Source organism: Protobothrops mucrosquamatus, unplaced genomic scaffold (genome assembly GCF_001527695.2).
Source record: "Protobothrops mucrosquamatus isolate PMUCROS unplaced genomic scaffold, P.Mucros_1.0 scaffold72, whole genome shotgun sequence".
Lineage (NCBI taxonomy): Eukaryota > Metazoa > Chordata > Lepidosauria > Squamata > Viperidae > Protobothrops > Protobothrops mucrosquamatus.
This window is the reverse complement of record NW_015386450.1, coordinates 161,055-186,403: the sequence shown is the minus strand read 5'-3', so window position 1 is coordinate 186,403 and position 25,349 is coordinate 161,055. Positions and strand designations below refer to the sequence as shown.

Below are 25,349 nucleotides of genomic sequence, written 5' to 3'. Positions count from 1 at the left end.
TGGTGTTGTTGTTGTTGTTGTTACACCATATTTCATTGGTTCTGGATGCTGGACCAAATAAAACCAACATTGTAGGAAAAGCAGTAACATTGCTGTCCAAAATCCAACAGCTGTATTGGTGGAACAGTATCCAATTCTCTGATGTTAGAACAGCAACATTAATCTTAATATTTGCAGGGCAAATATTTCATATGGACTACTAACCTCCCTTGATAATACAGTTTAAGAACCTCCATTCATAACCAAAAAACCATGGCTCATTCTCGGTCCTCTTTCTTCATAGTCTCTTTTTAACATTACAATACCACATGAACAGCCTCCATGAACTGACTTTCCTTAGACATCCTTCAGAATAAGAGTAGATCTTATGGGGTCAGGCAGGAAAGCAGCAGGAAAGAAGACTCCAAAGGACTCTTACATCACATGCTGTCTTGGCCATACTCTAAAGCCAACTAAAACTTAATCACAAGTTATTGAGGAGTTATCTAAACATTTAAATGTCCTTGCCAGATTCCTAACTCTGACTCTTCTTCATTTACAGGATTTCTCCTTTCTTTAGGGCAGGGGTAGGCAACCTCAGCTCTTTTATGACTCATGGACTTCAACTCAGTATAGCTGACTCATGGATTCTGGGAGTTGAAGTCCATGAGTCATAAAAGAGCTGAGGTTGCCTACCCCTGCTTTAGGGGATCCGACTGTCAACGCTGCAACGAATTTGGCTGAAGCCATTTCTACTTCGTTTTCGGTTGCCACAGTATGGGAGGGGGGAATGTGTGTGTTTTAAGGTTAGACAAAACAATAAATTGTCCCATGAGAACCAAGGTCATTGCTGCCTGGATTTTGGCAGGCTGAGCCTTCTGTTAGAAAGCCAGCCAAAGTAATTGATTGGGGAATGTGATTTATGACATGATGCTGGGGTGGGAAGTTCAGCTTTGCAATTCTCTAACCTTTGGGAGGGAATTCAGTCTTGGTTTCACTTTTGATCATGCCAATACTTTGTAGCCAATAAATATGTTCTTTAAGGAAACTTTCTACCTTGGAGTTCTGTTTTTACTGGTCTCATCTATCGGAATCATAACATTTTATAATCTCAGATGTTTTACCAAGTTAGAGATTTGGGGAGTTTAGGGGCATTATTCCTTGACCTGGAGAATTATTTAAGAGCTACAGTATCTCCTCTGCCTTAATAATAATATTGAGGAGCTCCAAATATGAACTTGACTGTCTTCCTCTAAAAACACGTCTTCTTCCTGAAATAAGACAGCCTAAGGATCCTATAGCTTCATTCCAAGGCCATTTGAATTCTAGAATGTTTCTACATAAAATATCCTCAGTAAAGTGATCTCTTCCCGTTCTCCGAGTCCCAAACCTGTTTCATGATTCTAGATTCCAAGGGACAAACAATTTGAATGTTGATTTAACACTACTGGCTAAGAGGGAGGGGGTGACGGAAGGATAATTGAGAAACATATGGGGATGTTTGTTGAAAAGTGAGAAAAATAAAGAGAGAAAACAAGGTTTTAAACATAAGGGAGAGAGACCATATGCTAGAGGAAGAGCCTTAATCTTTTATATAAGAAAATACACAGGACAAAACTTCACACCAAAGTTTTGATTCATAGACTTTGTTAATGGTAATGACAGTATTCTGTATAAAATAACCAGGTTTCCAGCAAGTCTTTTCATTTATTTTATAAATCTACAGTATCTGAAAAGGAGGTGTAGGAGGAGTGGCAGAACTTGGGGGGCAGAATTCAAAGAGAGATCAGCCTAGAATCCCTACTTAGCAACAAGCGAACTCAGTCTAACTTCCCTGTGGATTCCATTGACCCTTATCTAACTCTAAATAAGTATTAAACATTAGTTGAGAAGATACTTGTACATAGGCATGATTAGCAATAAATCAGTTTAATTTAACCTTCAGATGTGGACTTGATCTTTCATGCCTAACAGGAAGGGAGGGACACACACACAGCATAGAAGTAAACGTACAGTATATGTCAATGTCAATGGAGACAATATAAAAATAATATTGCCTAATATTCCCCAAGCTGGCAACTTTTTCATACATTGAATTACATTCTCCGTGATGTTTGAGACATTGAGGCATAGTGTATGTTACTGATGGGATCCGAATATGTCTCACAAACATAGAATGAGTGATTCTAGGTATTAAATTACAATTTATCAAACTGAAAATTACAAGAAACTGGGACAAAGAAAGGTAAGATGCAAGCATATTAACAGAAAGCTCATTTCCAGTCTAAATCTATTATTTATTGGTTTGAAATCTTCATGATGGGGAGCCAAATCCTGGGTCAGTTCTATCCTAATGTCACAGTCCATCCTGAATGTACTCTTATTCTGCATAACTGAATGGCTGGTCTGGTCCATCCTATTTAGACTTCACAGTTTAGCTTGTTTTTGGTCTATTATTTTGTGGCACAATGAGCCATGGAAAAATACATGCTTGGCATCACAAGGCAAGATAGAAAGACACACACAAAGATTAGAGAACTGGTCACATAGCTGGTCACATAGCAAGAAGAACTGAGGGCAGGTGGACCAAGGCAGTCATTGGATCCCACTTGATCAAAAGCATCCAAGAAAGAGACTTAAAACAAGATGGATTGACGACATCAGCAAGTATTGTGGGCCCAATTGGCAAAAGGAAGCTCAGAACCATATTGATTGGAAACATGAGGAAGAGGCCTTACATTCTGCAGTGAATAGACAATGTCTAAAATGATGATATCTTGTAATCATGATCAATGGCTTAAAATATGTGAACTCAGCCAACTGTAGCATATTTGAAAAAAACAAAGTTTACCAAAGCACTGGGTTTTTTTGTTTTCTCCCCCAATAATTAGCTCCTTTGCAGATCATTCCAGAATCTCAAAAGAATATATATATATATTTGTCTATACATTCAGTTGGTTGGCTAATCGATAAATTAATTGGTGAAAAGGCAGATGATGACTCTACAAATTCTTTAACAGATTGACTGCTCATTTTCTCTGGCATAATGATACAAGATTCTTCATAATCTAAAAACCATTGGAGCAAGGAAAACCTGTAGCAATCTGGCCACAGAGCTCTGAATGACAAAAGGCCTTTGAAGCCTCTCCAAATTACAGACTGAATTATACACAACGAAGCAGGCTGACAAATGCTGCTAGCAAATTAAATACGCTCAAACTATGAACAAATGTGGGTAGGGGAATCCGCCATTGTTCTTCATGCCAAATGAAAATTGGATTATCCTACAAGACCAGACAAGGACTATAATAAAGAAAGATCCTGCTCCAATCATTTGCAGAAATCCCATAAGATTTCAAACTGCTAGGTGGAGAAGAAGAATGCCTGCCATGTCTGATGCCAACCGGTTTTCTCTCATATTCTACTGTTTAGATGGGGGAATAAATTCTGCAAATATTTCTGGCAAAGAAACGTCTTAATTTCCCAGATTTATCCAGTATGCAAAATAAGACTTTTCTATATTGTTGGAGTAAGAGTAGCTTACTACAACATTTGGACCCAAAGGAAGATTCTGTCTTGAATTAAGACCTACCCTATTGTACCCTGGCGGTTGAACCCTAATCTCCTCTAGAAGCTTCTGTATTCTCCAGACAATGCATACTCTTAGGACACTTTCTAGATAAAAGATATTCCCATCAAAAGAGAACCTCATGCAAAGTGTTCTCAAGCCCTTGGTGCTGATGTACAAGAGATAAGAGACTTCATTTTTAGACTTATCTGCGAGGAGATAACGTGCAGCAAAACTAATTTGAAAACAGATGAATGAATGTAGAGAGATGGAGACAAACTAAAGAGAGAGACAGGGAGATCAGCTTACATAGCAAGATAAGAAGAAACTGCAGGAGACTATTTCATGGATAATGAATTCCTAATCAAAGAATTGGAATAGATAGCAATGGAGGGAACCATCAGAAGAGCACAATGGCAACATCAAATGCCTGTCTATCCACAGTCCTTGCTGACGGCAGGGGAGTAAGATGAAAAAATGGTTCTTTCCTTCCCAGAGCTTAAAGGATCTGACATCAACTGCATCTCATCCATTAGGACAGAATGTAGAGAGTGAGGGGAGCAGAGGGGAATCTTCCAAGCACCATAGTAGGGCGCAAGAGGCAGCATATCAGGAGATGTACCAGGGAGGTTGTCAATACCCATGATTGCCTGATTCCAATTGTTTGGGCATCTCTGGATGCTCCAGCACTAAAGCTGGCTAGCAATCATGGACAATGCCATGGCTCCCCTCTGCTCCCCTCACTCTCTAACCTTCCGTCCTAATGGATGAGATGCAGTTGGTGTCAGACCCTTGAAACTCTTGGAAGGAAGGAATCATTTTTTCATCTTATTCCCCTGCCGTCATCAAGGACTGTGGATAGACAGGTATTTGATGTTGCCATTGTGCTCTCCTGATGGTTCTCTCCAATATGTGAACAACCGGTTCTCTGTGTGGATGCCGCTTCCGAAAGTCCATTCTGGGCCTGGGCAACAAAAAAATTAGCTACCGGTTCTGCCGAAGTGGTGCGAACTGGCTGAATCCCACCATTGTTCTCAGCCCATAACTAGCCCTTCTACTCCTCCGATTCCTCTTCACTTTTGCTGCTACACAGCCACAGCATCAGTAACACAAAATTTGGCAGGGTAATCATGTCAACTCGAAGGAGCATTTCTATGAAATAAGGCTTTATTGCTTATTACAAGCGGAGCTGGATGTTCAAAGAAAGAAATGATGCAGACATAAAAACAGAAATGCATCAGGAAGTGTGTTAATGAAAATGCTTCCATCTTCAGAGCTCATTGGTGCATTCAGATGGCCCAAGGTATACAGCTCAAACCCAGTGCTTTATGTACTTATCTTACTGATCTTACCTCCCAGTGTGCCAAGCCATTCAAATTAATAAGTTAATAACTATTGGCAAAGTAATGAGTACAGGCCTTCCTCAGAACCTTTAGCATGATTGCCTTCTTTACCGTTATTCGCAGGGGTAGCACTGGGCCAAATGGAGAACAGAGGCTATTCTGTGCTTTTCAAGAGATTTTGGGTAGGTTCCATTTCACGCTAAATCATGGTTTCTACGACCATAGTTTACTGAATGAAACATGCTTGACCCATGCACTAAGATAGGAACAGGCAAAATATGTCCCAGCTTCATATACAAATGTTGCATTCCATTCTTATATCTCTTAGAACATGGTCTGGCTTTGCACTGAATGTTAATTTCCCATCCTAGTGAGGCAGGAAACTCACAAATTCTACTCTAAGCTAAAATAGGCTTACTATAGCTTTAAAAAAAATTAAAAAGGAAACCCTCACTCCAACACACCACACACACACACACACACAGAGAGAGAGAGAGAGAGAGAGAGAGAGAGAGAGAGAGAGAGAGAGAGAGAGAGAGAGAGAGAGAGAGAGAGATGCCTTTGTTCATTTTCTTTTATTTTCCTTAAAATAGATGCCCACATCTTCAGAGCTGCAGATCCTAAAAAGGCTGATAAGATTAGCTGAACTAGCTAGTGAGGTTAACACAGGACAAGCAAGTCTTTAAAAAAAAAAAAGGTGCCAACCTTTGTTTATAAAAGCAAAGTTTGGATGACTGGGATAATGAAGGCAGTTTTGAGTTTGGAAAATTCACACAGGCATGCAACCAGAAACTCCCAGCCATAAATACATTTTCTTTGTAAAGGTAAAGGTCCCCCCCCCAGTTATATCTGATTCTGGAGGGTGGGGTGCTCATCTCCACTTCCTAGCCGAGGGAGCCAGCATTGTCTGAAGACACTTCCGTGGTGATGGGGTCAGCATGACTATATGCGAAGGAGCACAGAATGCTGTTACCTTCCCACCGAAGTGGTACCTATTTATCTACTCATATTTGCATGTTTTCAAACTGCTAGATGAGCAGAGCTGAGGCAAGAAACTGGAGCTGGCTCTCTTGGTGGCATTTGGGTCTGGGGCTTTGTCAGCTTTCTGGCTGATAAGCTCAGCATCTTTAACTGCTGAGCCATCATGCCCTCTTACTGACTTTGTATCATAACATATCATAGGGGACTGGAGGCTAAAGCATATAAGGAACGGCTGCTGGAATTGGGTATGTCTAGTTTAACAAAGAGAAGGACGAGGGGGGACAGGATAGCAGGTTTCCAATATCTCAGGGGCTGCCACAAAGAAGAGGGAGTCAAGCTGTTCTCCAAAGCATCTGAAGGCAGGACAAGAAGCAACGGGTGGAAACTAACCAAGAAGAGAAGCAACCTAGAACTAAGGAGAAATCTCCCTATCAGTGAGAACAATTAACCAGTGGAACAACCTTCCTCCAGAAGTGGTGAATGCTCCAACACTGGAAGTTTTTAAGAAGAGACTGGACAGCCATTTTGTCTGAAATGGTATAGGGTTTCCTGCCTGAGCAGGGTGTTGGACTAGATGACCTCCAAGGTCCCCTCCAACTTTATTATTATTATATTATATACACACACATAGCAACGGTCAGCCTCCCAGAAATACATTAACTGCAGTTCACAGCCATCAAGAGTACTTAGTTCTTCTGGGAATCCATTAGCATTCACAGAGAATGGGTAAGGGGGTAAGAGACATCACAAGCATCATGTCACCATGCAAATACAAATGATGTGCTTTCATCAGATATAAAATGGGGCAATTACGTAATTGCCAAGTGTCATACATGCAATGACATCACGACGTATATCCTATCTTTTTGACATTGTGGGTTCTAACAAATGCCTTTGGCTATTAGCTATATTTTTCCAAATAGGATTCCGGACAAATTTCATTAAGACTTTTAGGGTGTGGTGCTGACCTAATTATATTAGCAAAGAGATTAATCTTGTTATCAGTCCCATCAGGCATATAAAATAAGCTGCACAACCTATAAATCTGAAACCGTCCCTTGGCAGCAAACTTTCATTTGGAACATAACAGAAGGAAAAAATAAAATAAAATCCAGCATGTTGTAAATCATCGTGAAATGTGTGAATTTAATTTAATTTAATTTAATTTAATTTTTGTTGGAATTTAAGTCGTTTAGCATCATCCTGCTTCGTTCCGTTTTGGGGAGCTAATTGCCGGCTTTTTCAGAAGCAGCTCAGAAACCACAGGCTTCCTCGTCTTAAAAAAGGGGGGCAAACCAAAGCTCTGGCATCAGGAAAATGGGAAAGTTTATAGTGAGAAAGCAGTACATGTTGGCAGACTTGTCTCTGTATGCAGTCATGCTTTTCAAGAAAGCAGACCCTTGTTTTAAAAGCGGAATGTTCTGCTCCAAACCCTGCCTGCAGGATTGGAACGGGGACTTGCAAAACTGCCAGTGTTTAAATTTTAGACCTTGGTTTTCACTGGGATCCGTGCACAATACATTCACGATTCTTTCCAACACTGTTAGTTGCCAAGTAAAATATAGATTTGCATGGAATTGTGGACTTCAACTCCCAGAATCCCTGAGCCAGCATAAAAGAGCCCAGGTTGCCTACCCCTGCCCTATACCATTCCAGGCAAATGACTGTCCAGTCTCTTCTTAAAATCCTCCAGAAGCATTATTGGAAAGGGAAACGTAAAGACACCTAGATGTTCTGCTCGTTGGTATTAATACAGAAATAATTTGCTCTTGTCTTTTTTCCCAACCTTTTTTCCCCCAATTTTCTAGTCAACCCACCAGGCTTTGGGATTTCTTGATAGTCTGGTGTCCAAGGGCAAATGAACTAACAAAGATGATTAGGGGACTGGAGGCTAAAGCATGTAAGGAACGGCTGCTGGAATTGGGTATGTCTAGTTTAATGAAGAGAAGGACGAGGGGGGACATGATAGCAGTCTTCCAGTATCTCAGGGGCTGCCCCAAAGAAGAGGGAGTCAAGCTATTCTCCAAAGCGCCTGGAGGCAGGACAAGAAGCAACGGATGGAAACTAATCAAGGAGAGAAGCGACCTAGAATTAAGGAGAAACTTCCTGACAGTGAGAACAATTAACCAGTGGAACAACCTGCCTCCAGAAGCGGTGAATGCTCCAACACTGGAAGTTTTTAAGAAGAGACTGGACAGCCATTTGTCCGAAATGGTATAGGGTTTCCTGCCTGAGCAGGGGGTTGGACTAGATGACCTCCAAGCTCCCTTCCAACTTTACTATTATTATTATTATTATTATTATTATTATTATTATTATTATTATTATTATTATTATTATTATTATTAACTCTGATTTCTGTTAGCATTCATGAAATCAACCAAGGTCAGCTCGGCCCTGTCACCTGCTGTGATTTTATTTACATCCTAGTTTGAAAATACAAGGAGATAGACCCTGTGGCACTTCCCAAATTCATTTTCCTACTTCAGGTTTTCTCTCCTGCCAGAAATTCCTTTCTATCCCTGTTACACTTACTAAGGTATTCAGCAAAGATGAATAGTGACACGAGGGGCTTATGTCAGCCCTGTCTAAGATAGCCTCTGTTGCTTTGATTCATGGAGGAATAAGAACTGCTGAAATCCTTTGAGACTAAGCAGAAGTGGCAGTAACCTACGCTTATCATAAATTATCAAGGAAGCATAGGTGCTGTTCAGTATGTGGGATTTGAAAGCAAAAAAAAAGCACATCAGGTCAAGCACATTGCACTTGTCTGTAGTTTATTAAAGCAGCTAGGTCTTTTTCTCCCAGGATCATGCAGCACCAGTGTGAAGCCGGGGAAAACTATAATTGGCTTAAAGAGTTTCAGACAGGTAGCATGTGCATGCATTATGTACCCTGGAGCACCTTTATTCCATCAAATTCAAAGCAGTGCACAATCCTGTTAGGCAGCCCTATGACCAGAAACTCGTGTCACTCACTCCCCTTATTAAATTTGAGAAGACCTTCTAACTAGATTGACAGTTCTTTGAAGGATTGCGTCAGTGGTTTTTATTCATTAATGATTATATAGCACATATTGTTAAAAGTACCAGAAAAGTCTAGGTCCTAGATCAGAAAAGATAGAGAAGTCTCATTTCTGATGAAGAATCATTTGGCATTCTTCCCAAACAAGGTCAGCTGGGGGATTTGATGAACTTTCATCTGAGTAAATCAAGAGCTGGCACGTTTGTGGAGTTAGAGATATTAGTATTTGTTTACTTTTATATGAATATTATCCTGGGATTAGGTTTGGGAAGTCGGGGGGTGGGTGGGGGGTTTTTGAGTGTTTATTGTGATTACTTATGATTGTTTTTTTATGATGGAAAAATAAATAAAAAAATTTTGGAAAAAAAAAAAGAGCTGGCACGAAGTGAAATAAATAGCAACATGTATCTTGTTACTACATGCTAGCTGGCTTAGTAAATAGTTCAAATCCCAACAATCAAAGGAGCTGATTTTCAAAATGACCTTGATTTAATGGGGCAAAGGCAGATAATCTGCATGCACTAGGAACTGAGCAACGAGGAGAAAGAGTGAATTGCCAATACTATTTTCTTGGCAGCTAAGTATGTCATGTCAGTCCTCAAAATCAGCTCCTTCCTTCCCATAGGAAGAGGAAACACTGCAGACCTTGAGATTACAATTTGGAATTTGACATGGGCAGAAGTGTACAAAGACTGAGCCAAGTAATACCTAGTCAGAATTTAAGTGGCAGATCATCAAAAGGATGATCTGAGAAATCAACAAGCATCTCATAAGGACACCATGACTTTTAGCACCATTGTTAGCACCATTGTTGCTAAAATATCACATGGAGTCATCTGGAGCCAAAGTCAACTTGACCGAAGGAAAGAATTATTTTGTGATATACGTAACAGAGAGGAGGTGTACGTTTTGAAGTGACTGTGCTATATTTTGAGGGCCAGATTCTATTTTGCCTTGACAATGTTTAAGTCACACACATCTCTTACAACTGTCTACTTCAGTGTTGTGAAAACAACTCATTGGCTACCTGAGAATCTCCAGCAGAAACAATTACGCATTTGAAACAATCTGTTCTATTATGGAGCTGAATTGATAATCCAGAAATTTCTTCAAACGTTCAACTAAAATCTACCTTCTTGTAACTTAACCTTGATCATTGTAGTCTTGTAGTCAAGGGAACAATGAAGAAAAACACTAATTTTCTCCAACAGAAATCCCTGCACCATTTATTAGCATATATGGCAAGCTCTTGGATTAGCTATGGCAAAAGAGTCAAGAGCCAGGAGACAAACTGGGCTGGCTATTTATCACTGTCTTTCCATCTGACATAACTGCCTCCGTTATCTTTCCCCGAGTCTTTGAAAAAATAAAGACAGAACTGCCTCAAACTAGTCTTTTGAGACCACATGTCTACCAGAAGAGATATATTTATCAATGAAGACATGTAATTTGTTCATGTTTGCTAGACTGTTAACACTGCAATGAAAGGAACAGGAGAGGAAGAAAGAGAGTATTATTGGATTCCCATTAGTCTTCAACTATTTTTTTTTTAAAAAAATAATAATAATTGTTGAGTCATACCCAAATCATATGGTTAATCAGAAGTGGTTCTTGTTTCATTTCATAGCATTTCCTTCCAAGTCATTGGCTTGAAAATATCAGTCTTCCGTTCTGATTCGTATTCCAAAAGTACATGTATTGTATGCCATCCAGCCAACAATAGATTAACATTGTAATTTATGGGATATTAGTACAGCAATTCTCTTCTAGTTTAAACACCACAGAAGGCAGCAAAGGCTTCCATCTTGCCCATCTTGTACAATAACCTCCTTAACTTTATCTAGAATTAGAACTACATGTATGCTAAGTCAACATCCTTCTGTGAGCAAAATGTAACAATCCACTGGATCAAGCCAACAGCTCAACTGAGTTGACGTTCTGTGTTATCGCTAGTCAATCAAATACATTCAAGAATCTTACCCATAGGGCTCAGAGAACGTCTGCCTTCTTCTAATGCCTGTCACAGATAACATTTAAACAATGCTGCCCTTTCAGAAGTAGCATACCAATGCAGTGATGAAGACTATTAGCCATTGATGAACTCATCTTCCATAAATTTATTCAGTCCCCTTTTACAGCTGCCTATGGCTGCTGTCACTGTATGTATTAGCTGTGACTTTCAGGTTTTGAATAAGCGTTCTTCTATCAGTCCTTGGTTGCCATTTAACATAAAAGGACGGCATGCTGTAATAACTGCATATGAACAATAGACAATTTTTTTTCAGACCACTCTTCATTTTATGCAGCTCGGCCCGCTTCTGCCCTTCTTAATGGCTTTCTTTTGAAGCTAAATAGCCCCAAACGTTGCAGTTATTCATTTCAAAGAATCATTTGGTTACTCCTTTCTCACCATTAAGTGAGCTTTAAACCAAGGTACATGATGTTGCATCCTGAAGTTTGAAATGAGCACTGCTAAATTAAGTTTGGCATCAAAACCGCTTGCCACCAAAACCGCTTTCTGTAGCACTGCTGAGACTCTTCTTTGGTGGCACCTGAAGAGCTAAGAGTTCTGTCGTCTGCTAGCCACACTGTCATCTGGCATGTCCCATACTCTGCCTATCCACTTCTCTGGAGTTATACTGTGCTTTGCTAGCTAATCTTTCTGCAGCAATCCAGCAGAAAAGCGAGAAAAGAGGGCAAACGGGATTAGCTTGCTCAGTTAAGTGTAACTAGGATGTATCAATCATTTTTTCCTATAGCTACCCTGTCTGAGACCTTATGGCTTGGGAGCCAAGAAAATCTTGAGTTTTGTACAATAACCCTGTTTCCCCCTTGTCTTTCCCCAAATACCACTTCTTAAAAATAGTAGGACATAAGCAGGCATTTCCTTAGAAAGCTTCAGATGCCAAGCCATGCATAGGCATTGTTTATTGAACTGGCTGCTGCTAAGCTTTAAGTATTGCATGAGTATCTTGAACCCAGTTAAAGCAAGTTATTCCATCAGGTGCAAAATGCACCTTTGATTTTTGAATAATGGATCGCTAATATTCTTCCATCAAGGAACTATGGTTTGAAAACACACACACATAAATGTTCTATCATAAAATGATTTACAGATGGCATTTAACACCGGCGAGATTGGCCAAAATGTATAAAAACATAGACCCGAAGTGTTGGAAATGTAAAATTAAAGAAGGAACATTTTATCACATGTGGTGGCTGTGCCCCAAAGTAAAAAATTATTGGGAACGGATAAGAGATTGGATACAGGAGATAACTGAGATACAAATGGATTTCAANGTCAGAATTTTATGAAATTTGGAATAAATGTTATAATTGGCTAGAACAGAGAAAGAAAAAGATATAATTATTGATGTATATAAAATGTAAATAAGATGTAAAGAACATTTAAAATGTAAAGCACTGTTCTGTTAGAAGAAAAGATTTATGTTTATGTAGTTTTGGTGTATGGTGTATGGTGAAAAATAAAAAATAAAAATAAAAAAAAATAAAAAAAAAATGTTCTGTCATAACTGCAGAGACAATTGAATCATCGTGATCTTAACATTTGTCCGCCAAGCACATCCTTTGAGATTAGACCACTTCAAGGGAGGTTCTGATTTCTAATCATGCCATCTTCGCTTCCCCGAAATTCCCCTGGGTTCCATATTGATCCAAAAAGAAGGAAGAGCCACCTTAGGGGGGGGGGAATGGGTGGCATAACAATTTAATAAATAAAATAAAGATTAAAAAATAGCAAACAGTGCCATCTCTTGGATATAGAGAATGCTGAACTGCATGATGTCACTATTACATCACATATATCATGACGTCATGCAAATCATACATGCTACATACCTTGTGTGTCATTAGTGCAATGGCACAAGGTAGAGCATGGGTGTCAAACTCGATCACATCACATGATGTATCGCAATGTTTTTTTGCCTATGAGGAGCCAGGGTGGGCGTGGCCTGTGTGTGACACATCTGGCCAGTTTGACATCCCTGATGTAGAGACTAGATGCACTTGTCTACTGCCAATGCAAACAAGGCCTTGCTTCAACATGCATTGATGATACACATGTTTGCCTGCCATATGAATTGGATTTTTGCTCTTTTTTTTCTTACTTAAAATTACAGAAACTTCCACTTGGCACCCTCTGAGCTTGGTTGTTTTCTTGCAGATGTTTCATGAGCCAAACTAGGTAATATCATGAACTAGTCATCAACATCAACACCATCATCAGTAGCACTGATGTCGCTACAGCTACTAGTTTGGGTCATGAAACATCTGCAAGAAAACAACCAAGCTCAGAGAGCATCAAGGACCCCTCATTTCAACTCCAAGCTAAATATTCTCCTTTACTGGTGCTTCCAGAAACTCCAAGCAATCTTCCAAGTTTCAGTGAAACAGGGTTAAAAACCAAAACCATTAATAACAATTATAATTCAATCAGAGGCAAAAGCATGGTCTTCATTTGTTCCTGAAAAAGCAGATCTTCACAAACCTATGAACAGGAAGATTTGGAAATAGTGGAGGACGCTGTTCCAAAAGGAAAGGGTGGCATCATCAAAACAAAAAACAGCCAAGATGCATTTAATTAATTAAACTTTCTGTAAGCAACTCACGAAGCTGAAAGAACGAGCTCTAAGAAGGAAATAAAGAACCGACTCCAAGATTTTTATCTTATGTTGATGAACCTGCATATTCATTACATAAATCTACCTGTGCATTAAATTTATCACTGTGATAAATATGAAATGCAATAGCAGAAGTGACTGCAGCTAGCTCAGTGCCTTTAATGGAAAACAGGAGTCCTAAGAGTTAGGAGGTGGTTTTGTTTTTTAGAATTAAGCCAGCACTTGATATAAAATTAAGTTTCTAAAAGTCCTGGCAAACCTATTCTAGACTTCTCCAATGGTGAAAAAAGAAGAAGATGGATGGGGAAAAGATGTGTTCATTAATGTAGATTATCATGTGAAAAACGATCTTATGAGCAGAGATAAGTAATGGGAATATCTTGAATTCTAGCAAAGGTACTACATGAACTGAAAGCAGATAGGACTGCATTACTATACAGTGTTAAAATCTTTTGTTACCGTGAATGCTGTCTCTTGGAAGAAACTTTGAAGCATAAACTTAATGGCTGGATTTTATTTTATAAGCAACTTTTGTCTAGCTGCTCCTTGAGAATGTTCATACACAGAGAAAGAGCGTTTAAAAACCTTTTTCTTTGGTGCTTTTGCTTTCTGAAACCGTTCATTACATGCAACTGCTGGGCTTTTGTATTTACCGTGTTACAGCATTCCTTTTTGATTACAATTGTTGGGCTGATTGCAACACAGTTTTCATTTGTTCTAAAATGTATTTGTCCCTTATGAAAACATCACACATTCTCATCTAATGGGGGAGGGGGGGAATTTGTAAAGGAAAAGAAAAATAAGAACAGAAGAATCAGTAGTCACACATACTGTAATGCCAAGGCTTAAAAACTAAGGTGGATAACCACTGAATACAAAATCCAATCCAATCAAAATTCCAGGCACCACATTTTTGGAAGGACATTAACAAACTGGATTGCACCCAGAGGAGATCAGTCAAGGTGACAAGGAGCCTGGAAGGAAAAAAAAAACTTGAGAAATGATGGGAGGCATTGGGTATGTTTAACCTGGAAAAGATATGAGAACCGTCTCCAAATATTCCAAGTGTTGTCAGGTGGAAAACAAAGCAGAACTTGTTGCAGAAGACAGAACAGAAAGCAATGAGTTTAAATCACGAGAGAGCCGATTTTAGCAAGATGTCTGGATATTTTCTAATGATGAGCATTGGGGACACTAGAGCAACGGATCCCTGCCCTGACAAATGGTTAGAGTGAGTTATTTTCAAGACGCCTATCAACTGTTATGTTCTATGATTCTATAACCAGTCAGTTCATGTTTTACCAAAGAGCCGTGCTTTCGTTACACGTTGGAACAGACCAGGCATGGCTAAACTGGCAAAGTTCATAAGAGCAATCACTATTCCTGCCATTAGCAACGTTCCACATTTTCGTGGGTGCAGAAGCAACATTATGCGTCTAATTCTGTACCGTCTTGTTTACAGTTTTGTTTAGTTGTGTTTTTTTTTTGTTGCTTCCTGTTACCATCTGCTAATGGGGCCAGCAAATTGTTCATTTGCTAAAAATGTTAAGTGGGACCAACAGATGCACTGCTTCCTGCAGCTGTCTCTTCAGCAAGGCTCTGCTAATTTTTGGTGAGAGTAATAGCATCTTTTCAGCTATTTTCATAACCACAATCATGGAAAAGGTTATGACAAGGTTTTGTAATTTGGGATCCAACATGGCTTCACAGCTACAAAAAGGCCTTGCTGAAGCTTGGGGGTGACCTATCTATCTATCTATCTATCTATCTATCTATCTATCTATCTATCTATCTATCTATCTATCTATCTATCTATCTATCTATCTATCTATCTATCTATCTATCTATCTATCTATCTATCTGTCTATATACATACAATTATCTATCTATCTATCTATCTGTCTATATACATACAATTATCTATCTATCTATCTATCTGTCTGTCTGTCTGTCTGTCTGTCTGTCTATCTATCTATCTATCTATCTATCTATCTATCTATCTATCTATCTATCTATCTATATCTATCTATCTACCTATCTATCTATCTGTCTATATACATACAATTATCTATCTATCTATCTATCTATCTATCTATCTATCTATCTATCTATCTATCTATCTGTCTATATACATACAATTATCTATCTATCTATCTATCTATCTGTCTATCTATCTATCTACATACAATTATCTATCTATCTATCTATCTATCTATCTATCTATCTATCTATCTGTCTATCTATCTACATACAATTATCTATCTATCTATCTATCTATCTATCTATCTATCTATCTATCTGTCTGTCTATCTATCTACATACAATTATCTATCTATCTATCTATCTATCTGTCTATATACATACAATTATCTATCTATCTATCTATCTATCTATCTATCTATCTATCTATCTATCTATCTATCTATCTGTCTGTCTGTCTGTCTGTCTGAAGTCTCTGTGCCTCTCGTTTAAAATGTGTGCATGACTTGTAAACCTCACTCTGAGAACTGGCTAGGGACAGGACTGGAGCAGACAGCTGCATAACTAATTTTAGCTTCATGTAAGAGAGCCAGGACAGATTTAAGTCCTGGTGGTGAAAGGGGGAAGGGAAGGAGGCACTGAATTCACAGGGAAAAAAAAATGCAGTTTCTACCTGTCTTTTGAGCAGGGATCCCCAACCTTGACAACTTTAAGCTAGGTGAACTTCAACAGCATGGCTGCGGGAGCTGAAGTCCACATCTCTTCATGTTGCCAAGACTGGGAATCGGTGTCCTTGAGGATTTTCAAATAGTTGCAGATGCAAGATGAATTTCCTGGGTAGCAGTTGGGATCTGGGACCTCAACATCTTCCCCCATAACAGAGATATTGTAGCTAGTTGAGCTGGATTTGTCCATATTACATCCCTCCCATCCAGGGCATAGCACAGAAGCGTTGCTTGAGCAGGGTCCGTAAGATTCTCTGGGACACTACACATCCTCTTCACGATAAAAGTTATCTTACTTATCTTTCCCATTTGGGGAAAAGGGGCAATTGGAAAGGTTTCTACAGCTTAGCTTTTTTACTTTCCCCTCTCACCATCTCATCTTTCTCCTCACCAAGAGTCTCTTCAAATCTGGAAATACCCACTTTGTTGCTTAAAAAAAATACTCAACAGAAAAAAAACAAAATGGTTCCAACTACATCTCCTGTAGTTCAGATATGAAGTATATGCTGGTCTATGGACCTAGTAAAGATTTTCATTTGATTTGCGATTAAATATAGCCAGCATAATATTTTGGACATACAGTTATTCTGTTGATTATCAACATTAGGTATGTACCCTTTTTTTGTCTTAAAGCTGGGGAGGTCATATCTTCTGTTCCAGCACTGTACTGGATAAACATTCTAGCAATTCAGCATCCCCAATTTGTTTGTCATCCTCCCTGTCTTAAAAAAATACCCCCCGCAATATTGTTGCTTTTCATAATGTAGTTTCTAATTTAGCTATCCCAATTTTACCAGCGTTCTGTAATTATGCCAAAATGAGATACAGAATAGATGTTTAAATAGCTATTTAGAGTATTTACATATAGCATTTAAATATATATTTATATAAAGAGAGATTTTAAAGAATCGCAAATGAATGCAGAAACAGAATTGAATTTACAGGCTAAAAACAAGTAGAGCATTTTTTTTTCCCCGTATCTATTTTCCATCCAGCAAAAAGAGGATAAATCCACAAGGCAAAATACATTCATTTCAACAGTTAACATTCAAGTTGCCCCAAACATCCAATATTTTTATCATATCGTTCAAAGGAAAGTTTGCAGCCAAGGGATAGATTTTATGCTTTGCATGCAGAAAATCATAAATTCCATCCTTAGCACCTATGAAAATTATCCTGCACAAACATTCAAAGACGTTATCTATCCAGCAATGTGTAACTCACAGTGGCCAAGTGGATTTGGGAGACTCATAAGCATAGACCAAGATATAACCCTCTTCCTATCAACTCTACATGATGGTATTTAAATTATGATGTCCAGGATTCAAGAGAAAGAATAGAGCATCAAGAGCCATGATAGTTTTCCTTTTCTCTTATATCCACTGCGAGAAGAATCCAGAGAAAGAAATATTTGGGGAAATATTAAAAAGGCAGAATATATTTCCCCAAAGGAATAATGGAGATGATCTTTAAAAAAAAAGACAGAAAGAAACCAGCCCCCAAAAATCAGCCCAGCCTCTAGGCAGAAGCCAGCTTTTAGAAATGCAAATTCAATAATCCTTTGAGAAAGTTTGGAGCCTTCCAGCTAGAAACTGAAGAAATTAGGAAGATAAAGACCCTTAAAATCTACACACCTCACCCAAACTCTAAGACAGGACATAATAGGATTAACCCACCAATACCAAATGGGCACACTCAGACTCAGGTCAAAGTACAAGACACAGGAAATACAAAGCCTCAAACAGGAAAAGGAAACAACCTCAAGAGCCCCAGAAGGTATAAAAGCCCACCACTCTGCTCCATGTGGTCAGTCTTTTCCAGAGCCATCTTTCTGTCTGGCTCTCCTCTTCAATAAACTACAACCTTCTTTCTAAAGCAGTCTCCATGCTTTTTTATTCCCGGCTTGGACTGGACCCTGATGAAGGTTTTTCTTTCAACACCACCTAGAGTTTCATACTTTGACTTAATTTGGACTGAGACTAGAAATGAAAGTATCATATTCACCCAGCCTACTCCAACCGTCGACAAACATGGCGCTTTCTGCTCAATCTGATATGTCTAAAGGTGGTATTTTATGAGTTTCTCAACCTACCTTGTTGTGATGGTGTGCTTCTTGGTATATGGTGTGATAACTTGGAAGAGCAATTCCATCGCTCCATTAATGCCCAACATAGTTCCGACTGCAACTGCAATGAATGGCAGAGGAAAAAAATAGACTCAGAACATGGAATTTGGGAAATGATTTTTGGAGGCACAATAGAAAGAGACTGCCTGCAATTTCCCACTTGCTTTTTTATTCTCTTTGAAATCTTCTGTAACAAGTCCCAGACTCTAGAAAGAGTGCAGAGAAGAGCAACAAAGTTGATCTGGGGACTGGAGACTAAGACATATATACTTCAATTTAGAAATTATATTTCTGATAATATAGTGCAGATGTCTCTTCCCAATGCTAAATCAATTCATCTTATTTGTATCTCCCTTCTGTTTAAAAATGGAATGAAATTCAAAACTCTTTCTGGGGTGAAAGGTAGGTAGAACTTTTGGCAGTAAATTCTTGGTAAACGTGAATTTCCTATGAGGCAGTGTGAATAGCATCTCTTTAATTGCTCCTTCTAAGATGCTCCTTATTTTATTTTTTTCAAAAGACAACTGGGCAAAGATGCCAGATTCTTGCCAATGTTAACTGTCACTCAATTCACCTTCTGTAAGTATAGACTACATCTTATTTTTAGGGGGAGCTGGGAGGATGACCAAAAGCACCGATAATAACAGCATCAATCAGCTGTCTGTTCAACTGTTGGTAGAGAGGACAGTAAGATCTTAGCACATTTCCTGAATAACAGGATTGCTATCCATGCGGCACACTGCACTTTCCTTGTGATTCTTCCCCACATTCTTTTCACTCAACATTAAATCTGTAGTAACCACCACCGCCTGTCCTGAGTAACTAGCCCCTCACTCTGCCTCTGCATTTCCAAATACTAGTTTCTTTTCCTCTGGCATGTAAGAGCAGACCCAAAGCAAAAAGCAGGCCACAAGGAAAGAGTGAATGTGAAAGCCATGGGGAATAAACACATCTAAATCGAGATGCCTCTCAACTGTCTTCTCTGTTACAGGCACCCTTTCAAACACTGCTTATCTCAAAGAGAATGACAGGGAAAGTTGGCTGCCTGCCCAGGAAGGCCCAGTGTGAGTGAAGACCACTGGGGTCTCTCATGCTGACACAGAGAACTTACAAGGCCAACCAGCCAGTAGCACTAAATCTTCAAGGGGAAGATCTAAAATGCTAAGCATGTCATATTGGGCCAAACCGCTGCTGATACAGTTAGAGGTCTCCACGAGGGAAGTGACAACGAGGTCAGAGAAGGTGAACCAAAATAAATAAATAAATAAAATTGAGAGCCGTTGGAAAAGACCAGAGATCCTCCAGCAGAAGTGTAGTGCAATATTCAGGGCTGACCCTGACTGGCTGCAGAGAGAAACGTCATGCATCAGAACAACAGAGTTGGAAGGGACCTTGGAGGTCTTCTAGTCCAACAACCTGCTCAAGGAGGAGACTCTATACCATGTCAGACAATTGGCTGTCCAACCTCTTCTTGAAAACTTCCTGTGATGAAGCACCTACAACCTCTGAAGGCAAATCGTTCCACTGGTTGTTCTCACCATCAGGATCTTTTTTCCTTAGTTCTAGGTTGATCTCTCTTTAATAAGCTTCCATCTGTTTACTACCTGTCCTGCCTATGGGTGCTCTGGAGAATAGTTTGACTCCCCCTTCTTTGTGGCAGTCCCTCAATTCACCCCTAGTACTTCTTTTCACTAGACTAGACATACCTAGTTCCTGTAACTGTTCGCAATTTAACCTCCAGGCCCCTAATCATCTTTGTTGTTCTTCTCTGCACTCTTTCTAGAGTCTCAACATCTTTTTTGTATTGTGGTGACCAAAAGCTGGATGTAGTATTCCAAGTGTGGTCTTATCAAGGCATTATAAAGCAATACTAACACTTCACATGATCTTGATTCTATCCCTCTATTCATGTAGCCTAGGATTGCAATGGCTTTTTGGCAGCTGCACCACACTGGAGAAAGAGGTGAAGGAAGCAATGTCCCTGCCAGGATACTCCTGTTGTCCACAAAGTTCCCTATCCATTTTTTTTAAATTAATCTAGCTTGAATGATGGGGACAACTCCAACCTTTTGTTGTATGGACCTTTTGGAACATGATCTTGACCAATATTTGATTGGAGTGCCCATGATAGGTTGTCAGCATTCCAAACAATCCCGGTACCCCATGAAAACTGACCACTGAATTTGGATGATCAGAATATGCTTTCTACCAAACTCTGAAGTGCAGTGACCAGAATGGAAGCAATCATCTACAGTACTCACCGTTGGAAGCATAAATCTGCAGAGCCCAGAGACAGTGGGTGAGATTCTCATGGTGGTTAAGATTTTTTCGTGCCAAGCTGAGGGTTACATCAATTGCCTCCAGACGTTGTGCTTTTAATCCAAACTTCTTATCTAGGGGAAAGGAAGAGGGAAAATAAGTATTAAGTAAGAGACCTTCTATTGATAATAGACATAATAGTTGTCTTGGTTATGGGGGAGGGGGGGAAATTGCTTTCTCTGAGATCTTCTAACTTCACATCTTATTCATCCTTTTACAGCTCCACCTGGAGTTTTTGTGTGCTTTGGTTCCCCTACTGACTTCAGTGATGCTAATTTGTGCGGTTTATCATTTCAGAGCGAAACGCTTCCTGCCAATGCATCCAAGCCCATGCGGTTTTGTTCCAGTTTTCTAAAAACCCAACGTATTATGCACACGGAAGATAGCCACCTTCTTGCCACATCATCTTTTGAAGGACCCAGCATGTCAGCGAGTTTGAAAGCCAGCCTGGCATTTCAACCCCATACATGTTTATTTAGGAATAAGCACCACTGAACTCGGTAGAACTTAGTTTTTGAATAGGGGTGAGTTTGATCAAGTTCAGAGGCCAGTTTTCCTAATCGGGAATAAACAGTGGGAAGGCAACTGCCACATCTTTCCGTTTTGATCTGAAGCCTCAACAAATCCTGTACACTGTTTGTTTATTTAATTTATTAAAAAAATTCCGTGCCGTCCATCTCCCCTAAAAAGGTGACTTTGGGCAGCTTATCAAATGATCGAAACAGGTGAAACATAATTAAAAGATTAAAATGAGCCAACGTTAAATTATTATTAAAAACTGCACTAAACCGCCTACAAAAGCCAAGAGACAGATGGGACAGAAATGAGATCTTCTACCCCATCAGCCACCTCCAGCGGTGGGCACCCTCCCCCAGGGCCCCAGGCCAACGGGAAAAGCCAGGCTTTGATATCCTTCCCAAATGCTGAAAGAGGCAGTTCTCATCTCTGGTGGAAGAAAGTTCCACAGGGATGGGACCATAGTAGTAAAGGCTCTTCGATGCTTATGAGATACTACGCTTATAAAACCACTGAGAGAGGCTGAAAAAGGCTGCTAAGGATCACGAAGGTGCATGAATGCATTTGTTCTAGAAAACCAACATGGGGATTAAAACATAAAAATAAAAAACTTGATTCGAGATCCCAAGCAGTGGGTTGGGGTGTTCCCCTTTGTCGTTTCCTGGATCGCCTTGCTTCCCTAATGATTTAGCGAACGGCAAAGAGGGAATTTCAGGAGTATATCTTTTTAGTTTGACTGACACTACGTTCCAGCTTTCTTTCATGCAACATTAGGCAGTTCCATTCAAAACATCACAGTGGGTGGGACTCTTTCTAGTAATCTACTACATAAGGACCGTGTCGTTCGATGGCTCGGTAAGTGATTTTGTCACTTTGTTTTGTCCGTAGTAAACTAGCCTTTATACCTGGGGAATGTCATACACAGTGGGTAACTGACATCTCTTCACAATGTTAGGCATAAAGCAGTGGTGGGATTCAAATAGGTGAACAGCCAGTTCTCTGGGTGGATGCTGCTTCCAGAAGTCCATTCTGGACTTGGGCAACCAAAAATTAGCTACCGGTTCTGCCAAACTGGTGCGAACTGGCTGAATGCCAACACTGGCATAAAGGCATAGCTCGCGTTGTAGCAGTAGAGTACTAATCCATTAAAAAGAGGCTCAGTGGCTACATCTGGGGACTGGGGAGAGAGGGACCTCTTTGCAGATAAATCAGGTGAAACAATTCTAGCCCATCTCTTGTCACCTCAAGGTTGGTCTATTACAGGGGTCCTCAAACTTGTCCACTTTAAGACTTGTGGACTTGAACTCCTGTGCGGGGAGACTAGTCCAGGGGTAGGCAATCTTGGCTCTTTTATGACTTGTGGACTTCAACTCCCAGAATTCCTCAGCCAGGCATGCTGGCTGAGGAATTCTGGGAGTTGAAGTCCACAAGTCATAAAAGGGCCAAGTGTGAAGACCCCTGTTTTATAGCCACCAGCTTCTGGGCTGGCTAGGAAGAGGTCTTAAAGAGAGAGGGCACTAGTAGTCCAGGTGCCTACCTTTTCACAGCCAGGCTACTTCCAGATGCAATTCAAAGTATTGGTTTGGAAGCTTTAACGTCCTACTGTACATGGCTAGATGATTTGGAGACCACCTGCTACAATTGGAGACTGTCCATCCAGTAAGAGCTGGGAAGGTTTGTTAGATGTCCTTTCTCCAAGGGAATGAAAGAATCAAGCCTTTTCAAAGATAACTGCCCTCCGGCGACTCAGTTGGCCCCCTGATAGCCAGAGTACTTCACCGTTGTTGATCCACGAAGACATGGCTCTTCAAGAAAGCATTTATGGACAATGTGGACTGATCTACCTCTGCTGGATGGCACAGTTGGGTATGCTTGTAATTTAGATGATGATGATTAATGTTATTGTGGCTTGATGAAAGCCACTCTGAATCACTTGGGATTGAACAGCTCTCGTCAATAATTACCTTTACAGCCAATTCTGACCAGCAAGCGCAAGAGAGGTAACAAGATGTCGTAGTCCGGTATTGAAGTCTGCGCTGCATTCACCAAGGCCTGCAAAAGGGCTTCGCTGCCCCCTTTGCTAATGGTGTACTGGACTCTCCTGTTTGTCCCTGGGGAAAGGAAAGGACAGTTGTAAACGTTATTCCAGATACTCGGTATGTTGATTCTAATGAACTCAGGTTTACTTTGCACATTGATATATGGCAGGGGTCTTCAAACTTGGCCCTTTTATGACTTGTGGACTTCAACTCCCAGAATTCCTTAGCCAGCGTGCCTGGCTGAGGAATTCTGGGAGTTGAAGTCCACAAGTCATAAAAGGGGCCATGTTTGAAGACCCCTGCTTTAACCACTACACCAAAAACCTCCAAAGCTTAGATCATTCCAAAAGCCAAGGAAAGCGATCCAGTATTCTGCCAACCTAGGGGAAGGACCTGTTTCAGTACATGTAGGGTTGGGGGCTGTGATCAGAGTGGAAAAAGTAACTGGGTAAATAACTCCCTTTGCACAATTTTCCTTCATGCTCTAAACTGCATTCGGCACCCTCGACAATTCTTTTCCAGCAGCTGCTTTTCTTTTACAAAGCAAGCATCTAATTCAGATGTCCCCCTGCATCCATTTTAATTTGTGGATTAGACAAAACTTACAAAGGATAAAATTTCCTCTGTAAAATTAAATATGATAAATATGATAAAATAAAAACCGATAATCTTCTGAAGATAGATGGAGGGAGGGAGTAGGAGAGAGAGAAAGAGATTAAATAGGATGAAAATCCCTATCTATCTGTCTATCTATCTATCTATCTATCTATCTATCTATCTATCTATCTATCTATCTATCTATCTATCTATCTATCTATCTATCTATCTATCTATCTATCGAAACTAACCAAAGAGAGAAGCAACCTAGAACTAAGGAGAAATTTTCTGGCAGTCAGAACAATTAATCAGTGGAACAACCTGCCTCCAGAAGCGATGAATGCTCCAACACTGGAAGTTTTCAAGAAGAGACTGGACAGCCATTTGTCCGAAATGGTATAGGGTTTCCTGCCTGAGCAGGGGGTTGGACTAGATGGCTTCCAAGGTCCCTTCCAACTCTATTATTATTATTATTATTATTATTATTATTATTATTGTTGTTGTTGTTGTTGTTGTTGTTGTTGCTGCTGCTGCTGCTGCTGCTGCTGTTTATTGTTTTGTTGTTATTTTTGTTATTATTATTACTATTACTATTATCTCTATTTAATGTAAATAACCCATTTCATATCACAATATAAAAAGTGAGGGTAGAAAACTACTTATACATAGCCTATCATCCAATTGTATTTCTAGAGATTGGTACATTTTGGATGTACTTTCTCATATAATATTTCTCATCTTAAATCCTACAATAGAATATTCAGTTTTCCACTTACCAACAGAAAGAAGATTTGTGAGAATACTCAGGGTATTCAGAATCACGTCTTTGTCGTGGGAACTCTGCAATGTAAACACAAACCTTCATAAACCTTATTTTGCTTTTACAATATATTGTATTCTTTTATAAAAAAAAAAAAAAAGGAATCTCACTCGTTAAAATGCTTTAGGCAATCTAGGGGTGAGATGGGCTTGACAGAAGCTCCAGAGAGAATAGACCAGTTGGATGTGTCTGGGTAAACACAGGCTGCCTCAGCTTCCATTGTTCAAACATATGATCATGGTGCAATTAGGGATCCTTGTTGCTTTAACATTTCAAAGCTGTTAGAGCAGGAGATCAAAGGTACAAAAACAAAAACACAACCCCAGGCACGTTTAAGAGGAATTTAAGACAAATGGATTTATGATAGCATAAGCTTTCAAGAAACGGAGTCTACTTGCTGGAGAAATGAGTTGTTTTAAGTTAATAGATACAAACAAATGAGCTAAAAGGGGAATACGCGGTAAGACAATGCAAATAATTGCATGAAGCATAGGTAAAATTATTACTTTGAATATACACCAAAGACCCTAGCGCTGGAGAATTAATAGTACTGATAAGAAAATTTTACAAACAACAATGACTAATGCATGCTAACAATGTGATTTGTTTGGATTTGACTTATCTTGTCATATGAAACTAGCTATAGTGGTTTGTATCATTCAGCAAACAGTCCAGAAAACTAAACAGTGTTGT

The 25,349-nt window shown here is 39.6% G+C and overlaps 1 protein-coding gene across 1 annotated transcript in view; it reads right to left on the bottom strand.

Annotated features, from left to right (window-relative positions):
• The window catches only part of AGBL1 (ATP/GTP binding protein like 1), a 134,995-nt gene that overhangs the window by 95,654 nt on the left and 13,992 nt on the right, over positions 1-25,349 (bottom strand). The window contains exons 2-5 of the mRNA XM_015812163.1: positions 24,613-24,676; positions 23,165-23,311; positions 20,627-20,758; positions 18,333-18,426 (exon numbers count right to left, since the gene is read on the bottom strand). Of these exons, the coding sequence (XP_015667649.1) occupies positions 18,333-18,426; positions 20,627-20,758; positions 23,165-23,311; positions 24,613-24,676 (437 nt within the window). The remainder of the gene's footprint in view (positions 1-18,332; positions 18,427-20,626; positions 20,759-23,164; positions 23,312-24,612; positions 24,677-25,349) is intronic.